This window comes from Cornus florida, unplaced genomic scaffold, assembly GCF_030987335.1.
Source record: "Cornus florida cultivar Cherokee Brave unplaced genomic scaffold, ASM3098733v1 CherokeeBrave_3.0.0_Hap2_Chr11, whole genome shotgun sequence".
NCBI lineage: Eukaryota > Viridiplantae > Streptophyta > Magnoliopsida > Cornales > Cornaceae > Cornus > Cornus florida.
In genome coordinates, this window is record NW_026775581.1 from 112,799,719 (window position 1) to 112,825,679 (window position 25,961).

At 35.7% G+C, this 25,961-nt stretch overlaps 3 protein-coding genes and 1 non-coding gene across 4 annotated transcripts in view; 1 reads left to right on the forward strand and 3 right to left on the reverse strand.

The window, feature by feature from the left end:
• Positions 1-535: 535 nt before the first annotated feature.
• On the forward strand, positions 536-2,558 carry LOC132282923 (protein ASPARTIC PROTEASE IN GUARD CELL 1). The gene has a single exon (XM_059784763.1). It carries the CDS (start codon positions 592-594, stop codon positions 2,053-2,055), a length of 1,464 nt encoding a protein of 487 aa, XP_059640746.1. The 5' UTR covers positions 536-591; the 3' UTR covers positions 2,056-2,558.
• A 2,565-nt stretch (positions 2,559-5,123) lies between these two features.
• Positions 5,124-11,234, reverse strand: LOC132285342 (peptidyl-tRNA hydrolase, mitochondrial). The gene is made up of 8 exons (XM_059787526.1): positions 10,880-11,234; positions 10,110-10,194; positions 7,349-7,416; positions 7,207-7,257; positions 7,051-7,124; positions 5,880-5,938; positions 5,719-5,795; positions 5,124-5,642 (listed from the first exon to the last, which is right to left on the reverse strand). The coding sequence occupies exons 1-8, from the start codon at positions 11,156-11,158 to the stop codon at positions 5,529-5,531; spliced, it is 807 nt and encodes a 268-aa protein (XP_059643509.1). The 5' UTR covers positions 11,159-11,234; the 3' UTR covers positions 5,124-5,528.
• Positions 11,235-11,332: 98 nt separating this feature from the next.
• TRNAD-GUC (transfer RNA aspartic acid (anticodon GUC)) lies at positions 11,333-11,404 on the reverse strand. Its single transcript has one exon. It is a non-coding gene; the product is annotated as a tRNA-Asp (tRNA).
• A 1,191-nt stretch (positions 11,405-12,595) lies between these two features.
• Positions 12,596-25,961, reverse strand: part of LOC132285341 (protein CASP) — a 35,386-nt gene continuing 22,020 nt past the window's right edge. The window contains exons 9-19 of the mRNA XM_059787525.1: positions 23,840-24,005; positions 21,114-21,206; positions 20,110-20,238; positions 19,751-19,870; positions 19,113-19,193; positions 17,521-17,628; positions 17,232-17,375; positions 17,051-17,152; positions 14,879-14,958; positions 12,987-13,079; positions 12,596-12,901 (exon numbers count right to left, since the gene is read on the reverse strand). Coding sequence (XP_059643508.1) covers positions 12,841-12,901; positions 12,987-13,079; positions 14,879-14,958; positions 17,051-17,152; positions 17,232-17,375; positions 17,521-17,628; positions 19,113-19,193; positions 19,751-19,870; positions 20,110-20,238; positions 21,114-21,206; positions 23,840-24,005 — 1,177 coding nt within the window. The 3' untranslated portion in view covers positions 12,596-12,840. The remainder of the gene's footprint in view (positions 12,902-12,986; positions 13,080-14,878; positions 14,959-17,050; positions 17,153-17,231; positions 17,376-17,520; positions 17,629-19,112; positions 19,194-19,750; positions 19,871-20,109; positions 20,239-21,113; positions 21,207-23,839; positions 24,006-25,961) is intronic.

Consider the following 25,961-nt stretch of genomic DNA (forward strand, 5'->3'; position numbering starts at 1 on the left):
AATTTTTTTTTAAAAAAATGACAATATTACTTCTACACGTGAGAATAAATAACCTTGTCATTGTATTACCCTCAATGAATCAAATACTTTTGTGATTAAAACTTTCCAATACAATAAATTTCAAATTGGATAGTAACTATTTCCATGTGGACCGATTTAATTTGTTATACTTACCGAACAAGACAAAAAGAAAAAAAAAAACAATTGAGTTTGTTATCTCAACTAAATTGGATACATGCTACTAATTAAGTTAATCTTCTTTACTTGTTTTCATTACGAGTCCTTTAGAGTAGGTTCGAAGGTGGTTTCTCATTTAATGCCTTCAAATCTTTTGTTTTCCTTCCAACGAACCTGACGTGATCACTCCTATTTCCGGCTCTCTTTTTACTCTCCATCGCCTTCTTTCTCCGGCTCTCTTTTTCTTCTCTCTCTCTATATATCAATATATATATATATATATATATATATATATACAAAAAAAAAAAACAAAAATACAAAAACCACGCCCCTCTCTCGGATATAAAACCAACGTTACGCTCATATTATTTAACTATCTCTCAGTTTCTCTCTCTCTCTTTCTCTCTCTCTACAATGGGGCAAAAAAGCTTTTTGCTTCTTCACATTTTGTTCGCTCTCACTTTGTCTCTATACACCCACTCTGTTCTCAGTCGCACCTTAACGTCTCACAGCACCGCAGTTCTGGATGTCTCAGCCTCCATTCAACGAACCAGAGATGTATTCTCGTTGGCTCCCCAATCTCTAAATTCAACTCTGTTTCAACCAGAAGCAACCACTTCTTCTTCATTTTCTCTCTCACTACACCCTCGATCCTCTATTCACAAATCCAAAGACAAGGACTACAGGCTATTGACTCTATCTCGACTGGAACGTGACTCAGCGCGAGTCAAATCGCTCACCACGAAACTCGAACTCGCCATCAATGCCGTCCACCAGTCGGACCTCAATCCGGTGGAGACGTCGGTGGAACTTGAGGAGTTCGAGACACCGTTGACCTCCGGGGCGAGTCAGGGGAGCGGCGAGTACTTCTCGCGAGTTGGAGTCGGCCGGCCGGTGAAGCCCTACTACATGGTCATCGACACCGGCAGTGACATCAGCTGGCTCCAATGCCAGCCCTGTTCGGATTGTTACCAACAGTCCGACCCGGTGTTCGACCCGTCCGCTTCCTCCTCCTACAGTCCTCTTTCCTGCAATTCGAAACAATGCTCGTCTCTCGAAGTTTCGGCCTGCAGTAGTGGTAAGTGTATGTACCAGGTCGCGTACGGCGACGGATCGTACACCGTCGGCGACTTCGCCACCGAGACGGTGTCGTTTGGCAACTCCGGATCTGTGAATAACGTCGCGCTTGGGTGTGGACACGAGAACGAAGGGTTGTTCATCGGCGCGGCTGGGCTGCTAGGGCTCGGCGGCGGCTCGCTCTCGCTTCCTTCTCAGATCAAAGCGTCGTCGTTCTCGTACTGCCTCGTCGACCGCGATTCCCCATCCTCGTCAACTCTGGACTTCAACTCGGCTTCTTCCGGTGGCTCTGTCACAGCTCCGTTGCTCCGGAACTCCAGAATCGATACCTTCCTCTACGTCGGACTAACCGGACTAGGCGTCGGCGGACAGATGCTCTCGATCCCGCCGTCAGTATTCGCAGTCGACGAGAGCGGGAGGGGAGGAATCATCGTGGACTCGGGGACCGCCGTGACTCGGTTACAGACTCAGGCCTACGACTCGCTCCGCGACGCGTTCGTGAAGATGACTCAGAACTTGCCGTCGACGAGTGGGTTTGCTCTGTTCGACACGTGTTATGACCTGTCGTCGATGACGAGGGTGAGCGTGCCAACGGTGTCGTTCCACTTCGCGGGAGGGAAAACGCTGTCGTTGCACCCGAAGAACTACCTGATACCGGTTGACAACGCCGGGAAGTTCTGCTTCGCGTTCGCTCCGACGCAGGGGTCACTGTCGATCATCGGTAACATACAGCAGCAAGGCACACGTGTCAGTTACGATCTCGCCCATTCACTAGTTGGGTTCAGTCCTGACACTTGTTGAGAAAAGCAAAGGACTCCATAAATAGGATCGGTGTAACTCATAATTTCCTTTTTACCTTGACCATAAAAAGAAGTGAGAAGGAAATATATATCATCAACATATATATATATATATATATATTTACAGTATATCTATATGTTACTCCGTAGTACTTAGTAGTAGTGTAATTAAGAACGGGGCCGCCAAGTTGACAAGTTTGTGGGTGGATGAAAGTGGGACCCAGCTAAATAAGTAGGGAGGGGCTTGGCAGCTGGGATGGGGGCTGTGAGCCTGTGAAGCCTGTGTTTATACATACATCATGATTGTGAAAAGTATATGCAATGTTGGTGGCATGTAATGCAAATCAATTGAAGATTAGGGGCAATGTGGTGACTGAGTGAGTTGTGCGAGCGTTATGTTATGTTATGTTTCTTACGTTGGTCAAAAGACTGCATGCATGTTGACATGAGTCTGGTCAATTTGAATTGGACGTGTCGTAATATAGAATCTGTGATTTGTTGACAGCGAATCTTGAACACCATACACGAGGACTATCCGAGTCCCGATTATGCAACACTATTATTGTTTAATGGTTTTAAGATTATGAAGTTAACATTTGGGAAATTTTTAAAAAAAACTAGTTTAGACCCTTTCATTACTAATATGACATATACGAACAAATAATTATAAGGGTTATTAAACAAAACTAATTATAAATATGATTAAAATAATAAAATTCATACTATTTTCAAAATTTGATCTTAAAAACTTAACTTATTTTTAAAAAAAACTCCTATATTATTAAAAAATAATTACAGTACCTATCTGACTCGTTAACTGAGTTATGAAATGATAAATTTAACTTTATAATTTAAAGTTCAATTAAAAATTAAAAATTATTTTTAAAATTATAAAAATACACTTTAAAATTACAAAAATTAAGTTTGAGAGAGAAAGAAATGAGTTTTAGGGAGAGGAGGTGAAGAAGTAGATTGAAGGGTATTTTTGTAATTTTAAAAAATATTTTTTAATTTTTAATTTAACATTAAATAGTAAAGTTAAATTTGTTATTTCATAACCCAATTAACGGGTTTGATACCAATATTGGAATAATGTGATTACTTTTAAAAAATGTAAGGGGTTTTTGAAACTGGTTGGGATTTTATGATTTTAACCCTTATAAATACGATAAATTGTACAATATTTATATATTTAGGACCAAATTACCCGTCTTTTAAAAACATTTCCAATTAATTTTTTTCCTTCTAATTATCTTCATCTCTCTTATCCTACACACCACCTACCTACCCACCACCACCACCACCGAATACCAACCACCATTACCACCCACCGCCAAACCCTTCTGCTACGACCAAGCATTCTGCCGTGGTGGTTGTGGTGTGGTGGAGCAGGTGGGTTTCAACCAAAAATAAAAATAGAAGAAAAAAAATAGGGGAATAAGAAATGTGTTTTTTTTTTTATAATTAAAACATACTAGGTATAAGGTTATTAGTGTCTTTTCATACCATGCAAGGGTAACTTTGTTATTTTATGAAATGTCGTTAACGACTGTGACAAAAAGAAAACTGTAGGGGTGTGATTATATGCACAAAACTTCAGAAAAGGTCATTGTAATAAATCTTAAATGCTCCATCTGCATTAAATTTGTCCAAATATTAAGAGAAGTAAGTATAATTTACCCTTTATTTTATTAGATATTTTACACATTTTTTTGTTTTTCCCAAAATAAGGGGAAAGAAACCCTAGAGCATACTAGTACCTCTCGCTCATGAATTATTGTGGCACCTTTACTTTATAAAAAGAAGTCGATCCCATTGAAAGATTAGACAAGAGGTCCCATAAATTCTTTCGTGGGACCGACGTGGCATTATCATGGTTGTATTTTGGTGTTAATGAAATGATAGAACCAAATTTGGTCACGTCCATTGTTCCTAAGTTGGTCTATTGTGACCTCTACAGTTACAGCAATTTAAAATACGGTAAAAAACAGTGCTGTGATCTGACCCTTTTGAGCTGCCTTCTCTTCCGGACCCTTTTAATGTGATTTATGCGGGTTACAGTTGTGTCTGCATCATATACATACATACACACATACATATATACATATTGTGTTGTAAGATTTGTGAATCAATTAATGGGTGGCCCTTGAGCGATTCATTTCAAGAAAAATTAAATTTTGTATTAGGAGATCTGTCAGTCTCACATGCATGCTGGTGAATTTGATCCAAGTTAGTTCGACGCATAAATCTTGAAACAGAGTGTACCACATATATAGCATATTAGGTGAACTATAAAACTATTCGTGAAAGTAGACGTAAGTCATAAAGGATGTGTTAAATCTCTAGGACCATATGACTTGCTTGCTATGCCCTTTTCTTTTCATTTCTTTTATTTAATTTTATTATTATTGACAAAAAAATTACTCACATTTGAATCTTTAACTTTCTACTTCGTATATATATGTGTGCGCGCTCACACTTGAATAAGCGAGAATATATATATATATACTACCGTACTTTTATAATGCTTTGATTTTGTTACTGATGCATACTTGCCTGCAAAATAGCAGGCAAAGACAAAATCAGCATCCTCAAATTTCTTTATCACCTCAGCATTTTATCATTGCTATATTATTATTAGATCTCGAAAGATATAAAAGTTGCTCTATAATTTGATCTCTCAAGAGTTCAAGAAAACAACAGCTAAACAAAGATAATTGAAACGGACAAGATGTCATGTATTTGTAGGATGATTTATACTCTGAAAAAGTATGGCCCCCGTTGGGTTGGGGGTCACTGTCTAAAACAAAAATATCTAAAACTCTTGTGAATCTGTATACTTCACAAAGATTATAACCTCCGCTGTTTAAGATTCCCACCCAAAAAGACAACCATCGTGTGTAACTTTTAAGGATGAGTCTATATAATTACAAACGGAGTTGAAAGCGACAAACAAAAATTTGGGACAAGATTTTCGTTAAAAATCTTGCTATGTAGCGGCTGCTATCACCAAAACAAACATGTGAAAGATGTCGGAAGGTATGAACGCGTTGAAATTAAAAGAGACAGTGCAAAAGAAAATATTATCATTCAATAAAATCCAAAACCAAGTTAGGTCGGTAAGGGTAGACCTTGCACAGCCTTGTGAAGCCTTAGGAGACGCACACAACATTAATTTTTCTAGCACAAACTATAGTCCACTCACTAGCAGGTTTGTCCAAGAGAAATAATGTCAGAAAATAGTATAGAATGTATATAAAATTAATTCGGAATTCTCACCAATTCCAAAGAATTAAAAAAAAAAAAAAAAAAAAAAAAAGTGGGGGCTTCAAACTATTCTCTAGTGTATTCTTGTGGTTTTGCTCCATCCTGGAAACTGCAAATCCGCAGGGATTCAGCATAAAGTGGAATCTCCTTCAACAAATTCCCTTCTCCTTGTGTAATGACCAAAAATAATATAATTCGAGAATTTATTTAATGGAGTTGTTCCAGAGATTTGGCACTGTTAACAAATGTTGCGCTCTTATTCAAACCTTCCTGCAAAAGAATCCGCACTGCTTCCACGCCATTTTGAATTGTGAAATCCAACTGAAACGACAAGTGTTAGTTAATATCTTGTTTGACTGTTCATCGTAACGGTAATGCATGTGCAAGGCCCACATACCTCTTGGCGTTCTTGTCTATTGAATGAGCGAAGAACATAGTTGATAGGATCCATTTTCCCAGGGGGCCTCCCAATGCCTAGAGAAATTTAACAAATACTATAAACCAAAAGAAAAAATTAGGGCAACGAATTTAGTAATTTTAGTATCACCAGGAACTTACCGATTCTTAAACGAGGAAAATCACGGCTCCCTTTGAAATGGTCAATAACACTTCTCATCCTGAAAGGAAAAGCAAGAATGATCAATCCTATAAATTTTAAAGATGCCTGCATGCTTTATGAAGTAAGCAAAATGAGTTATATTTACTGCAATAAAAATGTTCTAGAACCACCACCACCAAGCATTTTTCCAATTACTTGGGCTTGGCTACATGAATCTCATGTTTCCATTTTCGCTCTATTTAAGGCCATAACCTCAGTCAATCCACATGCTATCATATATTTCTTTACTAACTCAACCCACGTTAACTTTGGTCTCTCTCTTTCCCTAGTATTCAATGTGGACTAATTTCAAATCCAATTCTGATAGTTTAAGAAATTATGCCTTCTACCAGTAACTCCAAAAGATTTATTCTATAAAAGCTCACATATTAACAATCATACATAGCTATTAGCATTACAGTGGCAAATAAACTCCAAATTAAATTAAAAGCCCTGGACATTAGAAAAAACATGATTCCCAAAGCAGATGACTTGAGATCATCTCAATGCTGGGAAAAATTTACATAGTTACTGCATTAGATCAGCATGTGGCATCAGCACAAAAATTTACATGCTGATTTCCGAAGTACTGGCTAACCAAGATAACAGACTTTCTCCTCATGCAGCTTCAATCTTCCACAGAGAAACAATCATATAATTGGTTACAGTTGACTGGAACAATCGCATTATTGTGGGTTTAAAGAAAGAAGAAAACTGCTATTTCTGTCTGTGACAAGACAACTACAAACCCTAAATGATTAACAAAGCTTTCCATTAGGAGCTGAGCTATGCACAGTTGTTATTGTGCAAGCTCAGCTCTTGGACCATGCAGGTCCCACACAATCCAAGGGCGGAGCTAGTGCAGTCACGACAGTTGCGACTGCACTCAACATTCTCCTTCATTGGAACATAATTTCCGTAGATCATTTTGCAACTCGTAGTGCTCTATAGGGTCCTCACTCAGCTAAAAATCTCAGATTTAGCACAAAATAGAGCCAAAATAAATTATTATTGAAAAACAACATTCACGAATGTATTTAAATCTGTATCTTCGGAAAGATGTTACTCTACAAATGTGACTGATGTGGCCATACTAAAGGAGGAAGATGAATACACCAAAATGGAATATACCCGTTGTGACCTCCATGTCCACCCTTTGGCAATAACCGCAATTTAGCAAAAGGCAAATCTAAGTCATCAAAGATCTGTAGAAACTAAAGCTATTAGTATAGAGTTGGAGAGGAAAGTAACAATAAAATCTACATGAGAGAATGTTAAATGCTATACCACAAGTACTTGCTTCAACGGAATCTTGTAGTATTTAACAATGGCTCCAACCTTCAATAATAGGTCCAGAAGTCAACCAATCATCAAAGAAACAATATGTGGGATTGTACATATTGAAGTTTTTACAGATGAGCTTACTTACAGACTCACCGCTTGCATTCATGAAAGTTTGTGGTTTGGCGAGCATAACTGGAACATTTCCAATAAAACCTAGGAAATAGAAACTTGTTGTATCAACAACCAGAAATGCACAACTACATATAGAAAGTCAATGGATTAGGATATGTTTATGTGCCTACATCGTTTAATTCAAGTTCCTTTCAGTAGCTTCTAAAATAATAAAAAGGGTTTGCTATTCACAACTTTAAAATCCTTGGGAGGAATAGATTTATGAAGTGAGGAGGGATGTGTGCATGAAGTGATGTGCATGGTGTTTTGACCTGATTTGCATTAAGAAATAAGCAATTTGATTTATTTAAGATTAATCTAATGTAAACCTTCTATAATGATCAAGTTGAAATAAAGTTACTTAACATATTGAGTCCTATGAACTTTCCGCATGGATTCGATCCTAAATTAAATGAGCAAAACAGGGAAATCAGAACCAAAGTATCTGTCCAAAACCAGTGTGGAGTGAATGAATACAAAGGAAATGCAAACTGATGATGGAGCAAAAAAATAACATTTCCAACAAAAAGTTAGCACCAAACTACCAGAAGGTGACCAGACATGGGTTAGAATTCTCTCTCACACCTCCTTGACCTTGCTTATGTTAATTATAAACCCTGCGGCTTAGGGCTTATCAACCAGCGATGTCCGCAATCGAATCCTAGAGATGAAGAGCAACCATGGAGCAACTTAATCCCACTATCAAGCCATGATGTCTAAAACTTTTTCGCGTCAATGATTGGAGTTTGACACACTTATCAGCATGAGACAAGCATCCTCGTGTATGACACAAGATCCATGCCCAGATCTTGGAAAATGCTATATATGTAATCCCACGATTTTGTTGTAAGACAATAATTGATATCTGATCCCGAGGATCTGTGGCATTAGGTTGTCAAAAAATCTGGTCTTCATTTATTGCTCACACAAGGATAATAACCCAGAAATCTGAGAAGTCGTCCCTCACACAACCTACCTCCTTTTATTTATTTATTTAAAGAAGAGAGAATATAACCTAAAGTTACCACAGTTAAGATAAGCAACTCATATGCACCACCGAGGCTGTAACCTAGTGGTATCTCCTTTACCTCCCAAAGTGGAAGATGTCAAGTCTCCCTAGGAACAAAGTGGATGGATCATGGGTAGGAAAGAGAAAAGAAGATAATAACTCATATAGATAATTAGATTCAGAACCCCATAGAAAATTAAATAAAAACCTAACAGTTTCACTTCATGCACCCTGCAATTATCAGAATAAAATTTTGCTTTAACATATTTGAGATTTAGTATCTAAAATGCACAGCTTTTCAAGCGTGAGAACAAACTAAGCGCTGCCCAGGAGATTCTAAACTTCATTTCCATTTTATTAGGTTGCCATCAGAACAAAAGTGGACGTCAGAAACATGAACAACTACCAGAATGCGAGAACTGGTTATAAGAATGTTCAACGCGCATATATGGAAAACCTACACAAGCACACATTATAACACCTGACATCCTAAAAGCATAATTTTGAATTTAAGCAAAATTTCAACTTGTGATGTTACTAAACTGCTCAATGAACACAGTCATGCATTTCAAGCAATTTATTGGGTAACTGTTAGACAAACAAATACGTACATATAAATGATTAAAAATTGCTGGAGAATCTGCAACAGAATACTTGCACTTCAAAAGATAACTCAAAATTAAATTGAGATACACAATCCAAAAAGAACGTTAATACAACATAGCAAAACCGAATTGGGGTTTTCCAATGCATTTACAACCTCAGTAACTCTAAAACCTGTTCGCCAAATTTAAACAAAAAATTGGCCAAAAGAAACCCAAGACAAGCAGCCCAAAGTACGCAAGGTTACAATCCAGGCAAACTTAACTAACGTCTTGCACATGTCCAAACTATGTTAACCATTTTTCTCTCATTTTTGTCACCAATTTGTGCTACTCCAACCATCCCCTAAATGTGATCATTTCTAATTCTATCCTTTCTAGTCTTTCCACACATCCATCCCAACAGTTGCAATTCTGCCAAATTCATGTTATGCATATGTTGTTTCCTAAATGCCCAACACTCTGTGCCATTAAGTATTACTGGTCTAATAGCTAATCAATAAAACTCTCCTTTCAATATTAAGGGGATACGCCTGCCACACAATTTACTAGATGCACTTCTCCATTTAACCTATTTTGCCTTGATTCTATGATTAACATCATCTCCAATTTCTCCTTCATTAGGAATAATTGAGCCTGGATAATGAAAAATGTTCACTTTTTTGTAACTCTTGATTCTCAATCCTCACTACATCCTCATTTGCATTTCTAAATTTACTAAACTTACACTCCATGTATTCAGTTTTATTTTTACTTATCTTAAATTCTTTTAATTCTAAAGCTTCTCTCCAAACCTCCAATATGGCATTAACTCCTTCTCTAGTCTCGTCGACTTAAACAATTTCATCAGCAAATAACATACACAAAAAAGAATTCTTGCTTCCCATAATTCATTTTTATAAATTCTGTATAGATAAACCAAAATATAGAAACTTCTATCATGTTACAACTTTTTCTGGTCCAGCTGTAGATAAAAAGCCAAGCTTTGCCTTAACTCTAATAATCTCTATTCAGTAGAACACAGGGACAACTCATGGTTTATTCTTGTGCAAATTTTTTTCCTCTGACTAATGTATATACCAATAAATATATTATTGAGTCAGAACAGTTATATGAAAGTGAACCTTTTCCAAACAGGGCTTTAAAGGAAACACTGCTCATGGATATCCCTTCAGCTTCAGCGATGGCGTCTACCATCTCAAAACCTACCTGAAAAAAAAATGCATTTTCCATCATTAGAAAAGGTGGGAGTAGTCTTCTCTTTCCGTATTCAATCAATATAAACTCCTCCGCTTGGATTCTAATAAAAAAACGATATCAACACCAATATATTCTAAATCCTGAGATGGTAATTCCTAGACATTCTCCTCCATCTAACTATTTGCTCTGTTCTAAATCACCTAAATCACTAAGAAAAAGAGACAAAAAGATGGTAATAAATATAAACAAATAAGCTTCAAACTAATGCTTTTGCAAAACCAAATTAATCTAAACACTGCTCATTGATATCTTTGGCATGCTGTGTTATTGTGTTAACATCACTTTGAGCCTGTAGTAGTAGTACATTCTCACAAAGTTCAATCAATCACCAGTGCGTGTATGTCATATAAAAGAGTAAATTTTCCAAAACAAAACCTTAGATTTATCAAGCACCCTTACACTCTCTTCTATTGATAACCCAACATTAAAAACCTAGGTAGATGCACATATTATCCTAGATAAAGAGTCCTTTGAACTTCTTACAGAAAACGTGAAAAAGAAAGATCTGTTTGATTGATTAACTCCTATGTATGTTTATAAGAACTACTAAAATAAAAAAGCATGTAAAGCATTATACATATACAGACACATACAACATATGTATATAAATATGGAGAGAGAGGGGTGTACAGACATTGTGGCGGGTGCCTCGGTACATCTTTCCGGGGTTTCCAAGTCCGACAACAAGCCATGGCTTTGGTTTGGGTTGCAGCGGCTCCACCTCCACCGCGGGCGGCGAGGCAGTGGGGGTAGTTGGAGAAGCGGAAGAAGAGAATTGAGGCATCGTGTTGCCCGTCCTCCAAAACGAAGAAATTAGGGTTTTGGAGGAGGAAAAGCAGACGCGGCAAAAGGGGGAACCAACCGCGACAGCTGAGGATGATGAAGCAGAAATCGCACCACTCACCACATTCATATTTATTTCTAATTTTACTCTTTCCAGGTTAGAAACGAAGAACAATTGCCCAAAAAGTATAGCATGTCTGATGATATTATATATATATATATATATATAAACCCCGAAAGTGATATAAAAAGAAAACCGAAAAATTCAGAGGGGAAAAAAAAAAAAAGTGAAGGAAAAATAAAACGCCGTTGCCGGGGATCGAACCCGGGTCACCCGCGTGACAGGCGGGAATACTTACCACTATACTACAACGACCTTGTTGACACGGGTTCAGAGTTAAAGTTTTATTAAAGTTTATTTTCTTAATTATTTTTTTATCCAATTATAATTCTTTTTATCATTTAGTTAGGTTGTGTATTTTTGTTGGTAGGTAAAATAACTTTAATTAATAAAAAAAATGATGCATAAGTAGGAACAAGCTCACAAATTAAAATTAAAATTAAAATATTTATCCAACTCACTTAGAACCACTTACAATCTAAACGAATTGCTCAAAATAAAACAACTGTGGACTAAGTACACTCCTTTTTTCGTTCGGAGGGAATAGGGATCCCCCTCCTAGCAATCTACCATTATTTGTGATTTTCTGGAGATGCTTGTAAGTTTTTGGATTTCATTCTTTTAGAAGCTTCACCCATTACTTGAAATGAAATTTTCTTCTCTCTTTAATTTCTTCTCATCATATTAATAACTAATGTTGTCTATTTTAGTTTTTCTTATAAGTTATAACCATCTAATCTTGTCTATTTTAGTTTTTCTTATAAGTTATAACCATCTAATCTTGTCTATTTTAGTTTTTCGTATAAGTTATAACCATCTAATCTGGTCTATTTTATTTTTTCTTATGAGTTATAACCATCTTCACCTTCTTTTCAATCAGTGATATGCCTAACATTGTTCTTTGTTGTTTTTTCAATAACACATAAAAATACTCACAATCACCTTGACAGACCTTCACTTTAGCTACCAAGCAAAGATCATTATAATTAAAAAAAAAATACTTCCTTTTTTTCTTTTCTTTTCTTTTTTTTTGTTTTTTTAAACTAAATGGACGAATTTTCATTAAGAGAGAAAATACAAAGTTACGGGTTGGCATTAACTACAGTATCAAATCTAATTCACATATAGTATCAATCTGATTCAAATGTGGCATTAACTTTTAGGTAGTTGGGCTATGATTTTGCATCTCAAGAATCAAGTCTCATTGTTGCACTAAATCACTACCCAATGTCCTTTTTGTATTTAAATATGGCAAATGATATTCGTACTTCCCTATTTGAGAAATGCATTTATCACAAAAGGAGTATGAATATGCATCCCTCTATATATTTAAATTTTTTTTTTTTCCTCCTCTATATATTTAACTAACTAACAAGTGACCTGCTTGAGAGACGGACCATCTAATAAAAAAGCAGCAAAAAGAAATAATTTGATCAAACACACCACTCACAAATGCCCAAGTGTTGGCCTCTCAGACTTGATAAAACTATTTCATGTAGTCAGTAAACTCCAATCCAATAAACTATTGATGAACCAAGGAAAATGTCTCTCTTTGCACTACAAGCTTTGCAAGAAAGTCAATAAGAAAATGATATCGTTTTTGTTATATATACATTGTATAGAAACTTTTGTGAATAGTTCCAAGCTTTCCATCTCTGATTAGCAGAGGAAAAACAAAGTTACCATGAAGATTATAGTGCATGTGGGAGATTTAGGATTTTATCTCCAGTTAGGGATTCGTCGGGTCCATTGCTGCAGAAGAAACACAAGTAGCCTGAGTTCATGAACACCGACCAGTAGAATTGGCAAAAGAAAAAAGCATTTAGCAGATGCTTACCTGAGATAACTCAGAGATGACATCTTGTAAAGACAGGTGAACACCAGAATATGCAACCCAATTGTGTAGAAGAATGCAAAAGTTCGAGCATATCTGCAAGAGATTAATTTGTTATTTCCTTTATCACATTCTCACAAAACAAAATAAAACAAAATAGATTTTAGACTAAGGTCTTGTTTGGATGTCCCCTTTAAATTTGAATAGGTCCACAGGCTCACTTTTTCAATAGTACTTTCAATGGAATCATTTGAGAAATGGTAGCAATCCCAAAAATGGTTTTTCAGAATATTGAATTATGTCATTTCAATTTTATTTTATAAAAACCATGTAAAAGAATACAATGCAGTTTCCTTTTCCCCTAAATGGCTCCATTCAAAATGATAAACTTCTACATAAAAATATTTATTATGTAAACTGTAAATTGGACTGTTCAAATTCAAGGGGCATATGAACAGGCCTTAAAGTTTACAGGACAACATTGAGAACGACATTCGGTTGAAATATTACACCAGTACAAAAGGGAGGGATTAATAGCTGATTTCAATTTCGAGTGCATGGAAATATAGGCCAAAAAATCCAGCCTCCATAATATAACATCATCATCATCCTTGACTTAATCCCATATGAATGCAGTCGGCCATCCATTATACAATATAGAAGGTTTGATTGTATGAAGAAAGAAATTTTATATATTCATTTCATTTTGGACTCGAAGGGTGGATCTTTGAACCAGACAGCTCTCTTATATAGAACCATGGATTACGGTTCTCTTGATACTTGCAATTTGTACAATTTTTCGGTACACAGATAGAGGGATAGACAACTAGTTATATTTGATAGTCAAGTCAAAATCACTGGTCATAGTGTACAATTACAACCTGTCCGAGGATATCAAGTCATTGAAATGTGCCAAACGTGAAGGTAAATAATGATGGAGAAGCTTTTAAACATCCTAACTGATTATGGACACATGCAGACGTGTGATGACAGGGTATCTTAACATGCTACTATTTGATTGGGAGAAGTGCCCTCTGTACATTACTGACACATCTATATTAAAAAGTGTAAAGTAAACAACTAAACTGAGCAGCACAAGAAACAAATGTTGCAGCTTTAGCTTTAATGAAATCAAGCAGCAGTGACATCGAACACAAGAGGCTAGTGTTGCAAATACACCAAGCTGCTCATGAACTCATCTATAATCCAAGTGAAAGAAGCAGCATGAGATTTGATCATTCAGCTTAGATACAAACGAACTGAACCAAGGAAATCTATGGTCTAACTAGCTCCAGAATGGCAAAGAGATGAAATATTAGTTGTACCAAACCACCCCCCACCCCCACCCCCCCTTCCTCCTCCTCCTCCTCCCCCTCCTCTTCTATTACTGTATTTCCTTTTTTCCCTTGTGTTTCGGGTGGGGGGCTGAGGCAACATTATCTAATTGCACGTTCACCACAAATCAGTAAGAAATGTTGTTTACACTAGTAGATTTTCATGGGCACTATATTACATTGAGAAGGCAAGTCACTCCACTTCTCCCTGAAACCACAAGTGTGGCCCAAAAGAAATGCAAACATGGAACCATTTAAAATGGAAGAGTTTTGCTAACAGTTCAAATAAAGTGACAAACTGAAGCCATCAATTCAATCGGTATTCTTTAACCAAAAAAAAAAAATTCAATCGGTATTGGTATCTAAAACTTTCTCAAAAAAAGCAGTAGTGAGAAACTTGATGCATGTTGATTACTGTGAAGCGTAAAAACTGGAATGAGGTGGAGTTGAGCAAAGGTAAAAATCAAAGGATAAGAAAGTTTAAAATTTCAAAGTGCAGCAATGGATGCAAATTCCAATCATATCTTGCAAATTCACATTAACCGAACAAGCAAAGCTTACTTGTTGCCAAGAAGAAAGCGTCCACTGCTGAGTGTAATTTTATCCCTCAAACCTAAATCCTTGTACCTTTGATCCCTTTCCTAATCACAAGTAAAAAAGTATGGTAAGTACACAACTAAAACAACTAGAAAAATTTTAAAAAGAAAGGAGAAGAAAAAAAAGAAAATGGAAATGTAAGAACACAGATATGGAAGGCATGCAGTCTTCAAACATGCAAGGTACGTAGTTTTGTAAGAAATAGCAATCACGCAACAATGGTCTTTATGAGATTTAAACAATCATAGTAATTAAAAGATCCCATGAATTCTATGTTACATACAACCCAATAAGTTTGTATGCTGCAGGTATGCCTCCAATGACAGATTTGTCCAATCTCAAAATGTTAGGACTTGGAAAACAAGGCTGGATTTTCATGTCATTAACTTGGATTTCATGCAATCTTAAGACAAAATGAAAATTTCATGTTCATGTCATGTGATGGGCCCTCTTTTGCCTATCTCTGTCTCGATGAGCCGAGACAAAGCTTTATTTTCTTTTGAGTAAGTCCTGAATGAGCCCCTTGCATTTATAGAAATGTCTATAAAGTTAGTTACTTGAATTGGTAACACTCAACCTTGTGATAATTATGGGGAAGTTATAGAAACACGGGGGGGGGGGGGGGGGGGGGGGGGGGGAGGCGGCGGGGTGGGCTATTATTTTTTCCATCCCATTTGATAGATGATACCTGGTTCGCAGGGGGGGGGGGGGGGGGTTGGGCTATTATTTTTTCCATCCCATTTGATAGATGATACCTGGTTCGCAGCATTCTTAGTTGGTGCAATATGCACTATTTACCTTTGCCCTCTAAACTTGAAAAAAAAAAAAAAAACAGATATCTAAGAGAACTTCCCCTCTTCTTCTCTTCTTCTCTCTCACACACTCTCTTCTAAACACCACCAACACCCCCCCCCCCCCCCCCCCCCCCCCCCCCCAAAAAAAAAATAATCATTTTTACGGAGAAAAATAAGAAGTGAAAACTTTGTATATTGACTATACAAAGATCTTCACACAAATAGTAGGGCTACAAATGATCCGAGTTGTCCATGAACAGCTCAGGCTTGACTCGGCTCGAGCTCATTTTTCAAGATCCTTTAGTAAATGACCAACCTTGGACAAAAGTAGTGCTAGACTTGTTAGCAAGGGCTGATCCAGAAATTGTTAATGGGGCGGGCTAACATTTTTTTGGGTGGGCTAATACTAGTAATTTTTTTACTTTTGGGCTGGCCTAAAATTGCCTATATTAATTTTTTTTTTTTTTTTTGCTTGTTAGACTCATGACCAAGCTAGTTAACGCGAAGGCCCATTTACATTTAAAAGGTTTTAGCCCATATTATGCAAGTTTGGCCCAACTCACAAGATTTCATAAATAAGGTCAAAATAGTTCATAATTCATAAGCTCAATAGCCCATCAAAGATTCATTCTCAGCCATTGAATTTAAATCCTGAATCATTGGATTTACTAAAGTAAAGAGATAAGAATAAACCCTAGAAGACTACAGCTGCAGACCCCCTATAGCTCCACTGCATACCCTGCCGGCAGCCCACCACATACCCATGCCACACAACTCTCTCTCACTCTCTCCCCCTCTCCCTCTCACACACTCTCTCTCGCTCTCTCGTGTAAATAAATCATAAGGTCGAGTTACAATGGAAGATCTCGCTATAGCCGCTAAAAGCTCATGAGATTTGATTTCATTCTTGAAAACTTGTCATATATTTATTTGTTCTTTTCTTTCTTGTCCGAGATTGAGATTGGATTTCATAAATGAAACGACGGTGATTTCTTGCATCAGTGATTCGTTGGGTATCTATCCAACCACTAACTCATTGAAAACTCTATCGGGCCGAGCTTGAGCCAAGCTCACCCAAACAGTAGCTTAGTCCAAACACCTCTATAGAGTTGATGGGCCAAGCCCGAACAACCCAAAGCTCAGTTTGGCTCGGTTCATATTTGCAGACCCACAAAAGATCATCAATTGCCAAAAAATTACAGTGGACTAGGAAAGATGCACAAGCTTTTGTCACTTCTCTTCCGTTACAATATTAGCTTAATTCAACCATATTCACGTAAATTTCATAATGTTAACAAAATTTATGAAATAGAAGAGAAACGCAAAAAGAAAAGAAGGAAACCTTTTTTGAGAATGCAGCAAAAGGATTTATGTCATCCTCATATATCTTCTTATATTTGGATTCCACATCTGAACTGAAACCACTTTCTAGATCTTCTGCGTGCTGAGAATAAAATGGAGGAATTAGAGCCAGAAGAAATTAGAAGCAATGCAAAAATAATTTTAGGAGCTGCAATAGACACCTTCTTTGATCCTCTAGAAACTAATTTCTCAAGACTGTAATCTTGAACATAACGAATCTTCCCATAAAGATTGACATTATCAGCTTTTGTTTTATCCAGTTCTGCTGTAAGCAGGCCTATATTCTCCTTCAATTGCCTTATCTCCTGTAATAATAACGAATTTAGGAAAGTCAAACCAATGAACCCGTAATGTGACAAATAGAAATAAACTTAGTTGTACTGAATTCCACAAAAAAAAAGAAGAAAAGGTTAGAAGCAAAAAAATAAATTTGTATAGGCTATAGGACACCTCTTCTGCCTCTCGCAAGCGTGTCCTGAACCGATCTCTCTGGTTGCAGATCACCTTAAGCATTGAACTTTGATCTTGGTCTGAGGAAGTATGTTTTTGATCTGCATTCTGTTACACAAAAGTTTATTTAAAATATATATATATATATAAGGTATATATTCATAAAAATAAGTAAATTACTTCACCTGCATATAAATACAACCTCATTTGCAAAGAATCACTGAAATGTAAAATTATTATGTTTATCAATAACAATAATAATAATTAATAATAAAGCCCTCATTAACACTTGTGTTGTTGGTTTCAAGAACAAGCTCCAGCTACATTACTAATTGGAAGAAGAAATGACTGTTATGTGACTTGTGAAGAATTATGTTCACATTATGGTTCTATTAAAACATAACTCATAAATAACTATCTTATTTACGCTTTAAAGCTGATGATCGAGGACACATTATGCCAAACCATATTTGCCCTTGCATATTATTGTCCAATCAGTCTGGGGACTATGTGTGTCCATGTATCCCCTGGAAAACTAACCAACCACTAAAAGGCCTAATAACTAAGAAATAGAATTTCCTTCCTGAAAATATCATACGAAGAAACAATAGCAATTGCAACTGCATGGTTTGAACATGGTTCTCTCTTCCCTTTAATCTTGTCTTCAGTACTGGCCTTGTCATTAAAGCCACCTTTTCCTATCAGTTTATTCTACCTCTAGATGATTAAAATTGAAAATCTTACAAGTAGTCAAAAGGTCTCTACTCAGACCAATTTCAGCAAGAAGCCCAGAGAGAGGAGGAGGAGGGTGTGATATATAAGTGACATAGGCTGGACCGATCTCTAGTCAGTTGAATTGTCATCACGGTATGGCATTAAGAAAGTATATTTTGACGATCAATGAGCTTTAGAGCATGAATTCAAATTTCTACCAAGTTTCTGATAAATTTTCTGAGTTCTATACAGGGGATCAAAACACATCCTGCAGAATTAAAAGATATTTTATCTGCATGATCCTTGTTATCACTAAATCTATGCACATATACAACTTGTTCAGAATTTATATAGCTGAGTTTAAATAAGTTGTAAAAGGAAACTATAGAAGTGGAAACAAACTCTGTATGGATACAAGAAATTATTTATAAATTTACCTATTGTCAGTGAGCAATATCTATTTATACGAAGGTATATTGTTTAGCTTCTAATTCCAAGTAATTATACGCCATTTTAATCGTGCTATAAGCACATATCTATAACATTTATATTTGTTGCCAATCAAAACTCATTTACAAGATGCACCTTTGAACCCTAGGTATACTCAGTAAGCTCTTGTGATATTAGGCTGATCCTATTGACAGCGGTTCATATTTACTTGTCTAAGCTAAGGCTCATCATAGCCAAACTGAACCAATGATTCAAGGTAGCTCTTCCCATCAAAAAGTGGTTACGATCAAATCAAGGCATTAAAGGGCAGATGTAAGATAATAAATAGCATGAATAACAAGAACAAAGTACATCTACAAGATAATTTACTGCAGCATTATTGATTTGGCAATGCTTAATGCAAAGGAACAAGGAAAGGTAAGATATACCTCAGATGTATCTGTTGCCCCCGACTCCTGAAGATCCCAATCATCAAATAGATTTACTTTTCGATCTTTAGAACTGTAACCCTGCATAAACGTAAAGAGCTCAAAGCATAAAAAGAAGTAATTGATGACTAAATGTTAAGAAATTAATGCCCTCTAGTATCTTGAGTAGCAATTCATACAGAACATCATTATGCCATATCAAATGATGTCTTGACACAAATATGCAGGTTAACTATTCAAATATTCCAAATCAAGGAGTAAGTCATTAATGCAATGGTGATACTATGTCATTTTGCCAATCTAGTATCAGCAACCAATTATATATTTTCATGCAAGCACGCAGGGCATACTCAATACAAGTATGCAACTACCTGGCATTTAATGCAAACACATATATGCATGTGAGATGTGCTTGAGTGGTCTAATACATGCCAAGATTTAAGTAGTTGGTGTACCATGCCAGCAAAATGACATGGAAACACTGTTTATTGAAGTTTTTTCCCCAAATCAAGGCCAAAGTAATGAGAATAGCATGAAAAATTCTGCAGATCTGTTGCTAATAAATAAGTAATCACTTCTCAGAATTTCAGAAATCATTGAAACAAACCCTTTTTTTTCCCTAGTTCATTGAAACAAACCTTTAGTATATCATCTTCTAGCTTTTGTATTAATGTCTGTTGTTCGTTAACCTTTGCCGTAAGTTCTGCTATCTTGCCCTCTGCTGTTTCCAACAAAGAAGTTTTTTCAGAAATTCTGACCTGAAAGCGGTAGAAAAAGGCAATAATGACAACCACATCTAATTAGTAGACTGTTAAGAGTTTAAATATGATTTTAAATATACCCAAAATAAAAACAGATGGCTACATCAGCAGCAAATTAACTTTTTTCGTTACTGTGCCCCCAGATCTAGTTGAAAATCCAAGCATATTTGTAGTTGGAAATAAAAAAAAAATGGAAAAGGCAAAATAATAAAGGAGCTAAGTCAAAGATTTCACACCTTCAACTGTGTGAGCTCATGTTCCATTTTCCGGTTCTTATCAAGAAGTAGAGACTCCAGTCTGCTCATCTCCTCCCCACTAGTAGCCACTTCCCAATCTTCAGCCTCAATAGAATTATAACCCACTGCCTATGCATATAACAATGGAATGTTGAACAGGATCATCACCACGTGATTGTTGAGCGAAATAAATAGGCGAATTGCAAGCACAATGAATCCTTACTTCATGAAGATCTATGAACAAATTCCACTCCAAAGACCCTATACTATAATTTATCTTTTAGTGTGCGAGCACGTTGAGTTAGTTAGAATAAGGATTTCCAGACTACGGTTCATAAATTCATTTAGCTAAGAAACTGTAATTAGGTTGGAAGTTGAGAGACCTTAATTTAGCATAGTTCAGTTGGCCTTTAACTCATTTATCTGAAGCTGAAGGGCCACTGTCAAACTTGGTTAAAAGTTACGATATCACTGACATCCTCAAGAAACAATGCTTTTCAGGGCATTAAATAATTCATCATCATCATTCCAATCAAGAAATAAACATTAATTATCAATCAAAACTCAGAAACTAGTGGAAAGCATTTTATTCGCTTGCTTCAACATGCTAAGAATCTTGATGATGCCATGTAAACATTAATGTGACAATCCTATAAGTATGTTTTAAATGCATCATTGACAATTTTCCTTTTTTCCTATTTTTATTTTCAGGTAACTAATAAGTTGGCAAATTATTTTTTTTTCAAGAATCAAGTTAAAAAAACGATGAAAGTAATGGGGGAAAAAATCGATGAAAGTAAATTGTACCATCAGTTTATCACAGTTAACGAGTTTTGCGCTTTCTGTGCAGGCACAACTCCTGACCGAGTTTTGGAAAGAAAAAAAATATGGTAATTTTGAAGTGTTACCATAAAATTTTAGGTAAACTAAGCTAAGTTGAATTTGATTATGAGGACTACTAAACCAGTAGGTCAACCAAATTTGTAGAGAAGAGATGGATTCACCTGCAGAATTTTAACTTTTTTCCTCAAATCATCAACTAATTTTGTTGTTGGCCTTGTCTGAAGCTCTTTCTTGATCTCCTCAAGAGCAACATCCTGTGGGTTAACAAACAATAAAAAATGTCACAGAGCTGAAAACAATTACTAGATACGGAGAACCAATTTAAAAACAGAAACTATGAAATTTGAAGTTGAAAGGTCAAAGAATTCTGACAAATCAACCTTCAAACACGAGACATGTCGCTGCATGTTTCAAGCAATGAGTAAATTTTTGTTTCATTGCACATAGAAATAGATGAAATGGTTCCACTTACTGGCCTACCAAAATGAAACCATTATTGAACTCTGAAACTAGTGTGTTTAGACAGAAACGAAGTTAGTTTCCTCAATTTCAACATAAACACATGCTTGAGTCAAGAAAGCAGACAAAGTTGCTGCTCACAATTTTTTATTTTTAAGATTAAAAGCTTTTTGACTTTTAAAGGCAAGAAAACTCAGGAAAATTAGAAAAATTACACTATAAAAGAAAAAAAATAAAAAAGAATGAAGATGAACCGGAATTTGGAGAAGGTAAAGAAGAGCGTGCAAACTTTGCCCAAGTAGTGTTCTTTCTTAGCTAATCAAATCATCACTCAACAATCATTGCTGGAAACCAACCAGCAAGGTAGTAGGTTTACCAGTAATGTATTATGTTACAATATTAAATTATTATTATTATTTTAATATTAAATTAATTAAAAACTTATCATTTAAACATAGTTTTTATATTCTAAGGAACTTTACCTCGAAAATATATTAGTGAAAACTGCAAAATGTGTATTTAGGGCTCTCAAATTACAGTTACATGAAAAGTCACAGTTCAATGCACAAAAATTTATAAAATGTAAAGTAAATAGGGCTACAAGAAAAAGCACTGTTTATCTAAAAATGATGGTCAAACTGCCCTTGTAGCCTTTTTAAGGCGTTTATAGAAGGTGGTGCACTTTTGACCTAAAATGGTGTGTGAGTATACTAAAAGTGGTGCGCATGCGTACTCAAAGTGGTGCCTTGTTTTAGCAAGGGCAGTTTGGTCATTACCTAAAGATGAACAATTATTTTTCACACAATTATAAATTCTTCACATAACTTTGCATTTTTGTGTATTGAAATCTTAGAAATTTCATATAACTCAATACCTTTTCCTTTGTATAATTTAAATATTCTTTCCAAATCCAAATTAGTGTCCTGTTGTGGATGGGTATGCAGGTGTTAGACATAATAAAATAATTATTTCCGAGTCTTATCTTCAAATAAAAGTTCCCTTAACCTTTCATGTTTCCAAGCATTTTCATGAGTTTCCAGACTGTTTACCATTTAAATTATATCGAGAGGAATATCCTATTTGGTTTCTAAAAGACAATATATTGTCTTCCTTATTTTTTTGTGTAAATGAGCGGAATTGTAATTCTATGGATCTTCTTTTGGATTTTGTGGATAGTTTAAAGTTTTAGTGTCGTTATGGACGGCTTTGGTTTCCTTTGGGAGAGCTCCCCATTTGAGCGCCTTAAGTGAAATCTTCCTTATCAAATTTATATATATATATATAGCAAGAACTTTTTAGTTTGGAAAAGTTAGCAATATATATATATATATATATATATATATATATATATATATATATATTGCTAACTTTTCCAAACTAAAAAGTTCTTGCTATATATATATATATATATATATATATATATGCAGATGAAAAAAGTAATCCCATATTCATGCAGTTAATAACCATTTAAGAACTAAACCAAACATTACGAAATTAAGAAGACCTTACTAAAGCCAGCCATATAAATATAGAGCAACTGAGTAAGAAAGTTTTTCATTTATATAAAATTAGAAATATATGAGAATATGAAACATTTTTTCAGCTGGAGCTACCGCAGTTCATCTAAAAATGAAAGAAAAGAAGAAAAGGATAAAATTAATCAACATGAGTGGATTTCTGAATGGAGACACTGACCTAAACCCGTCTCCAAACACAAAATAGTACTGGTACAGAGGCAGACTTAAACCAAGAGTCTAGGTCAATGAGTGGTAGGATGGCAGCCAAACAAAGTTAATGGCTGTAGTTGACGGCCTAATGACATAGTCTGGCAAACATATCACCATAAAGTTTGCATTAGTCTTCTTCTTGCGTCTTGTGGGTCCTCAGCACTTGTATGGGCCACTTACCATCAACATATATTTAGGACCCATACCAGCTAAACCAGTTTGCCCTCGTAATATATTGCGGACAGCGGACCATTTAGGGATGACAGTATTAACATGCATGTCTTTAATTATTAGATGCTTCTGTTTCTGTCAGATAATATCAGAGAAGGCGCCTCAACTAAAACATAAAACATATATATATATATATATATAAGGAAACAATTGCTATTCAACATAAATAATCAATTTGATATTGACCGGACAGAGGGTAGGGAAAGTCAAAGCAGGAGAAGGGAAATAAATACAATATATATTATAATAACCAATAAAGCATTATTATACGTCAGTTGATACAAAATAAAGGACCTTATTGGAAAAAGCCTCAAAAAGGTATAAAATGAAAGAAAGCATTTTCATGATACTTTCTTGTTCGAGCACAAGCAGATGAAGAGGACTTTCCTAAGGCGGCAAAAATTCATTTACATGCTTATCAATAAGTGTATTAATTTTAAACAAGGACTAGTGCTGAAACAGAAAAATACCTTTTCAATGAGCATCAGATTCAACTTCTTGATTTCATTCACATGCTGTTCTCGTTCATTTGATAAGGTGGTTTCAATATTGTGAAGTTCCATGTTTAGTTCGGAGATTATCTTTTCCTTGGCACTTAAAGAATTCTCCAGGATGCTATTTGAATCCAAATTATCGCTGCAACCAGAGAATGAACAATAATATTACTGGTATAACCCAAAACAACATGTACTTCCAATGGCAAAAACACAAGATGAATGTAGAAATATTGGGAAAAAGGAAACAAAACCATAGAAATAACAATAAAATGCAGCCCAATTATAGCTGTTATACCGGGCCATTGGCATATTGAGTTAAATAGGAAGTCCGTTCAACTCAACGCCACAAAGCCTTAGAATTAGAACTACTTGTGGTCTTCTAAATAAGTCCCTTTTGTAATTTAGCTCTATCAAGTACCAAATCCTTATTAAGCCACATAGAATCATGCCTTCTCACATTGCCTCAATGCCATGCTCCTTCTGGCCTTGCCCTTAGCCTTGTAAGATCATTAAGTTGAATTAAATCATTTCCCCATTGAACACCAGCTCAACCCTTTTACTGTGAAAAGACTTTGTTGAGTTGATGAGGTATGAACTTTTGTAGAAATCACATATATTTTGGGGGATAAATACTTATACCTCAATTTGAATTGACGGTTGTTCTCGAAAATGACATCAGGAATTTGAATAAAATGAGCTGCTACCTTCAATTCTCAATAAATAAATAATAATAATAAGGTAGCATCCGTTCAGCCCATGGAGTGAAGCAAGGAAGGAGCAGCATAGGGTATTAAGGTGGTCAGTGGCACAGGTCCAGGTGTGGTCTTATAATGGTATTTATAACTTTTGTAATCTAAATACTAGGGAGGGCTAGACAAGCTTAACTACCGAAGAGTAATGCATGCAATAGAATTTTCAAGCCATTGATCTATTGAATTAATTTGGACGCAATTTCTTTCTCTGAAAGGAAACAAGAAAAAGAAAAAAGAAAAATACAATATTGAAGAAAAACAAACCAGGAATGAACAAGAGAAGCTTCTCTAGGCTTTCTAGTTCCTTTCAGATATGCAGCATATAAGCAACTATTCAATATTTTGGCATGTCTACTGATTCCCACCGAAATCCTAAGCACCTTTAGAAAACACAATCCAGGCCTAGTTTGATGCCAATAAAGGCTATTATTCCAACTTCGCATTTGCATCCTTTTTTCCAATTCAGTCACCATTTGTGAACTTCATGCAACTAAGCAAAGCACAGAGCAGAAATTCTGAATTCAATATTCACCAATTCCACAAAGATGATTACAAGCCTTTTTATGGGCTTAAAACTCCAATAAACAATCTTAACAATTACAATAAATCTCAAACCTTAGTTAAAATTTAGAAGAATGACAACCAAGCAAAGAAAAATATAGAAAACCATAATAGTACACTGCTACAATAGCACGAGGAGTAACAATCTATAATGACACAATATGGTGGCATGAATGGTCCTGCTTCAGTAAAATACCTCCACAATAGCTTCTTTATGGGGGATAAATACTTATACCTCAATTTGAATTGACGGTTGTTCTCGAAAATGACATCAGGAATTTGAATAAAATGAGCTGCTACCTTCAATTCTCAATAAATAAATAATAATAATAAGGTAGCATCCGTTCAGCCCATGGAGTGAAGCAAGGAAGGAGCAGCATAGGGTATTACGGTGGTCGGTGGCACAGGTCCAGGTGTGGTCTTATAATGGTATTTATAACTTTTGTAATCTAAATACTAGGGAGGGCTAGACAAGCTTAACTACCGAAGAGTAATGCATGCAATAGAATTTTCAAGCCATTGATCTATTGAATTAATTTGGACGCAATTTCTTTCTCTGAAAGGAAACAAGAAAAAGAAAAAAGAAAAATACAATATGGAAGAAAAACAAACCAGGAATGAACAAGAGAAGCTTCTCTAGGCTTTCTAGTTCCTTTCATATATGCAGCATATAAGCAACTATTCAATATTTTGGCATGTATACTGATTCCCACCGAAATCCTAAGCACCTTTAGAAAACACAATCCAGGCCTAGTTTGATGCCAATAAAGGCTATTATTCCA

Bases quoted from the DNA above. Each gene is read 5' to 3' on its own strand.
- LOC132282923 (XM_059784763.1), top strand. From the start codon at position 592: ATGGGGCAAAAAAGCTTTTTGCTTCTTCACATTTTGTTCGCTCTCACT.
- LOC132285342 (XM_059787526.1), bottom strand. From the start codon at position 11,158: ATGAATGTGGTGAGTGGTGCGATTTCTGCTTCATCATCCTCAGCTGTC. The intron at 10,195-10,879 runs GTCTGTACACCC...TTTTTTTTTCAG, and splicing joins ACCGAGGCACCCGCCACAAT to GTAGGTTTTGAGATGGTAGA. The intron at 7,417-10,109 runs GTTCACTTTCAT...TCTATTTCCTAG, and splicing joins TAAAGCCCTGTTTGGAAAAG to GTTTTATTGGAAATGTTCCA.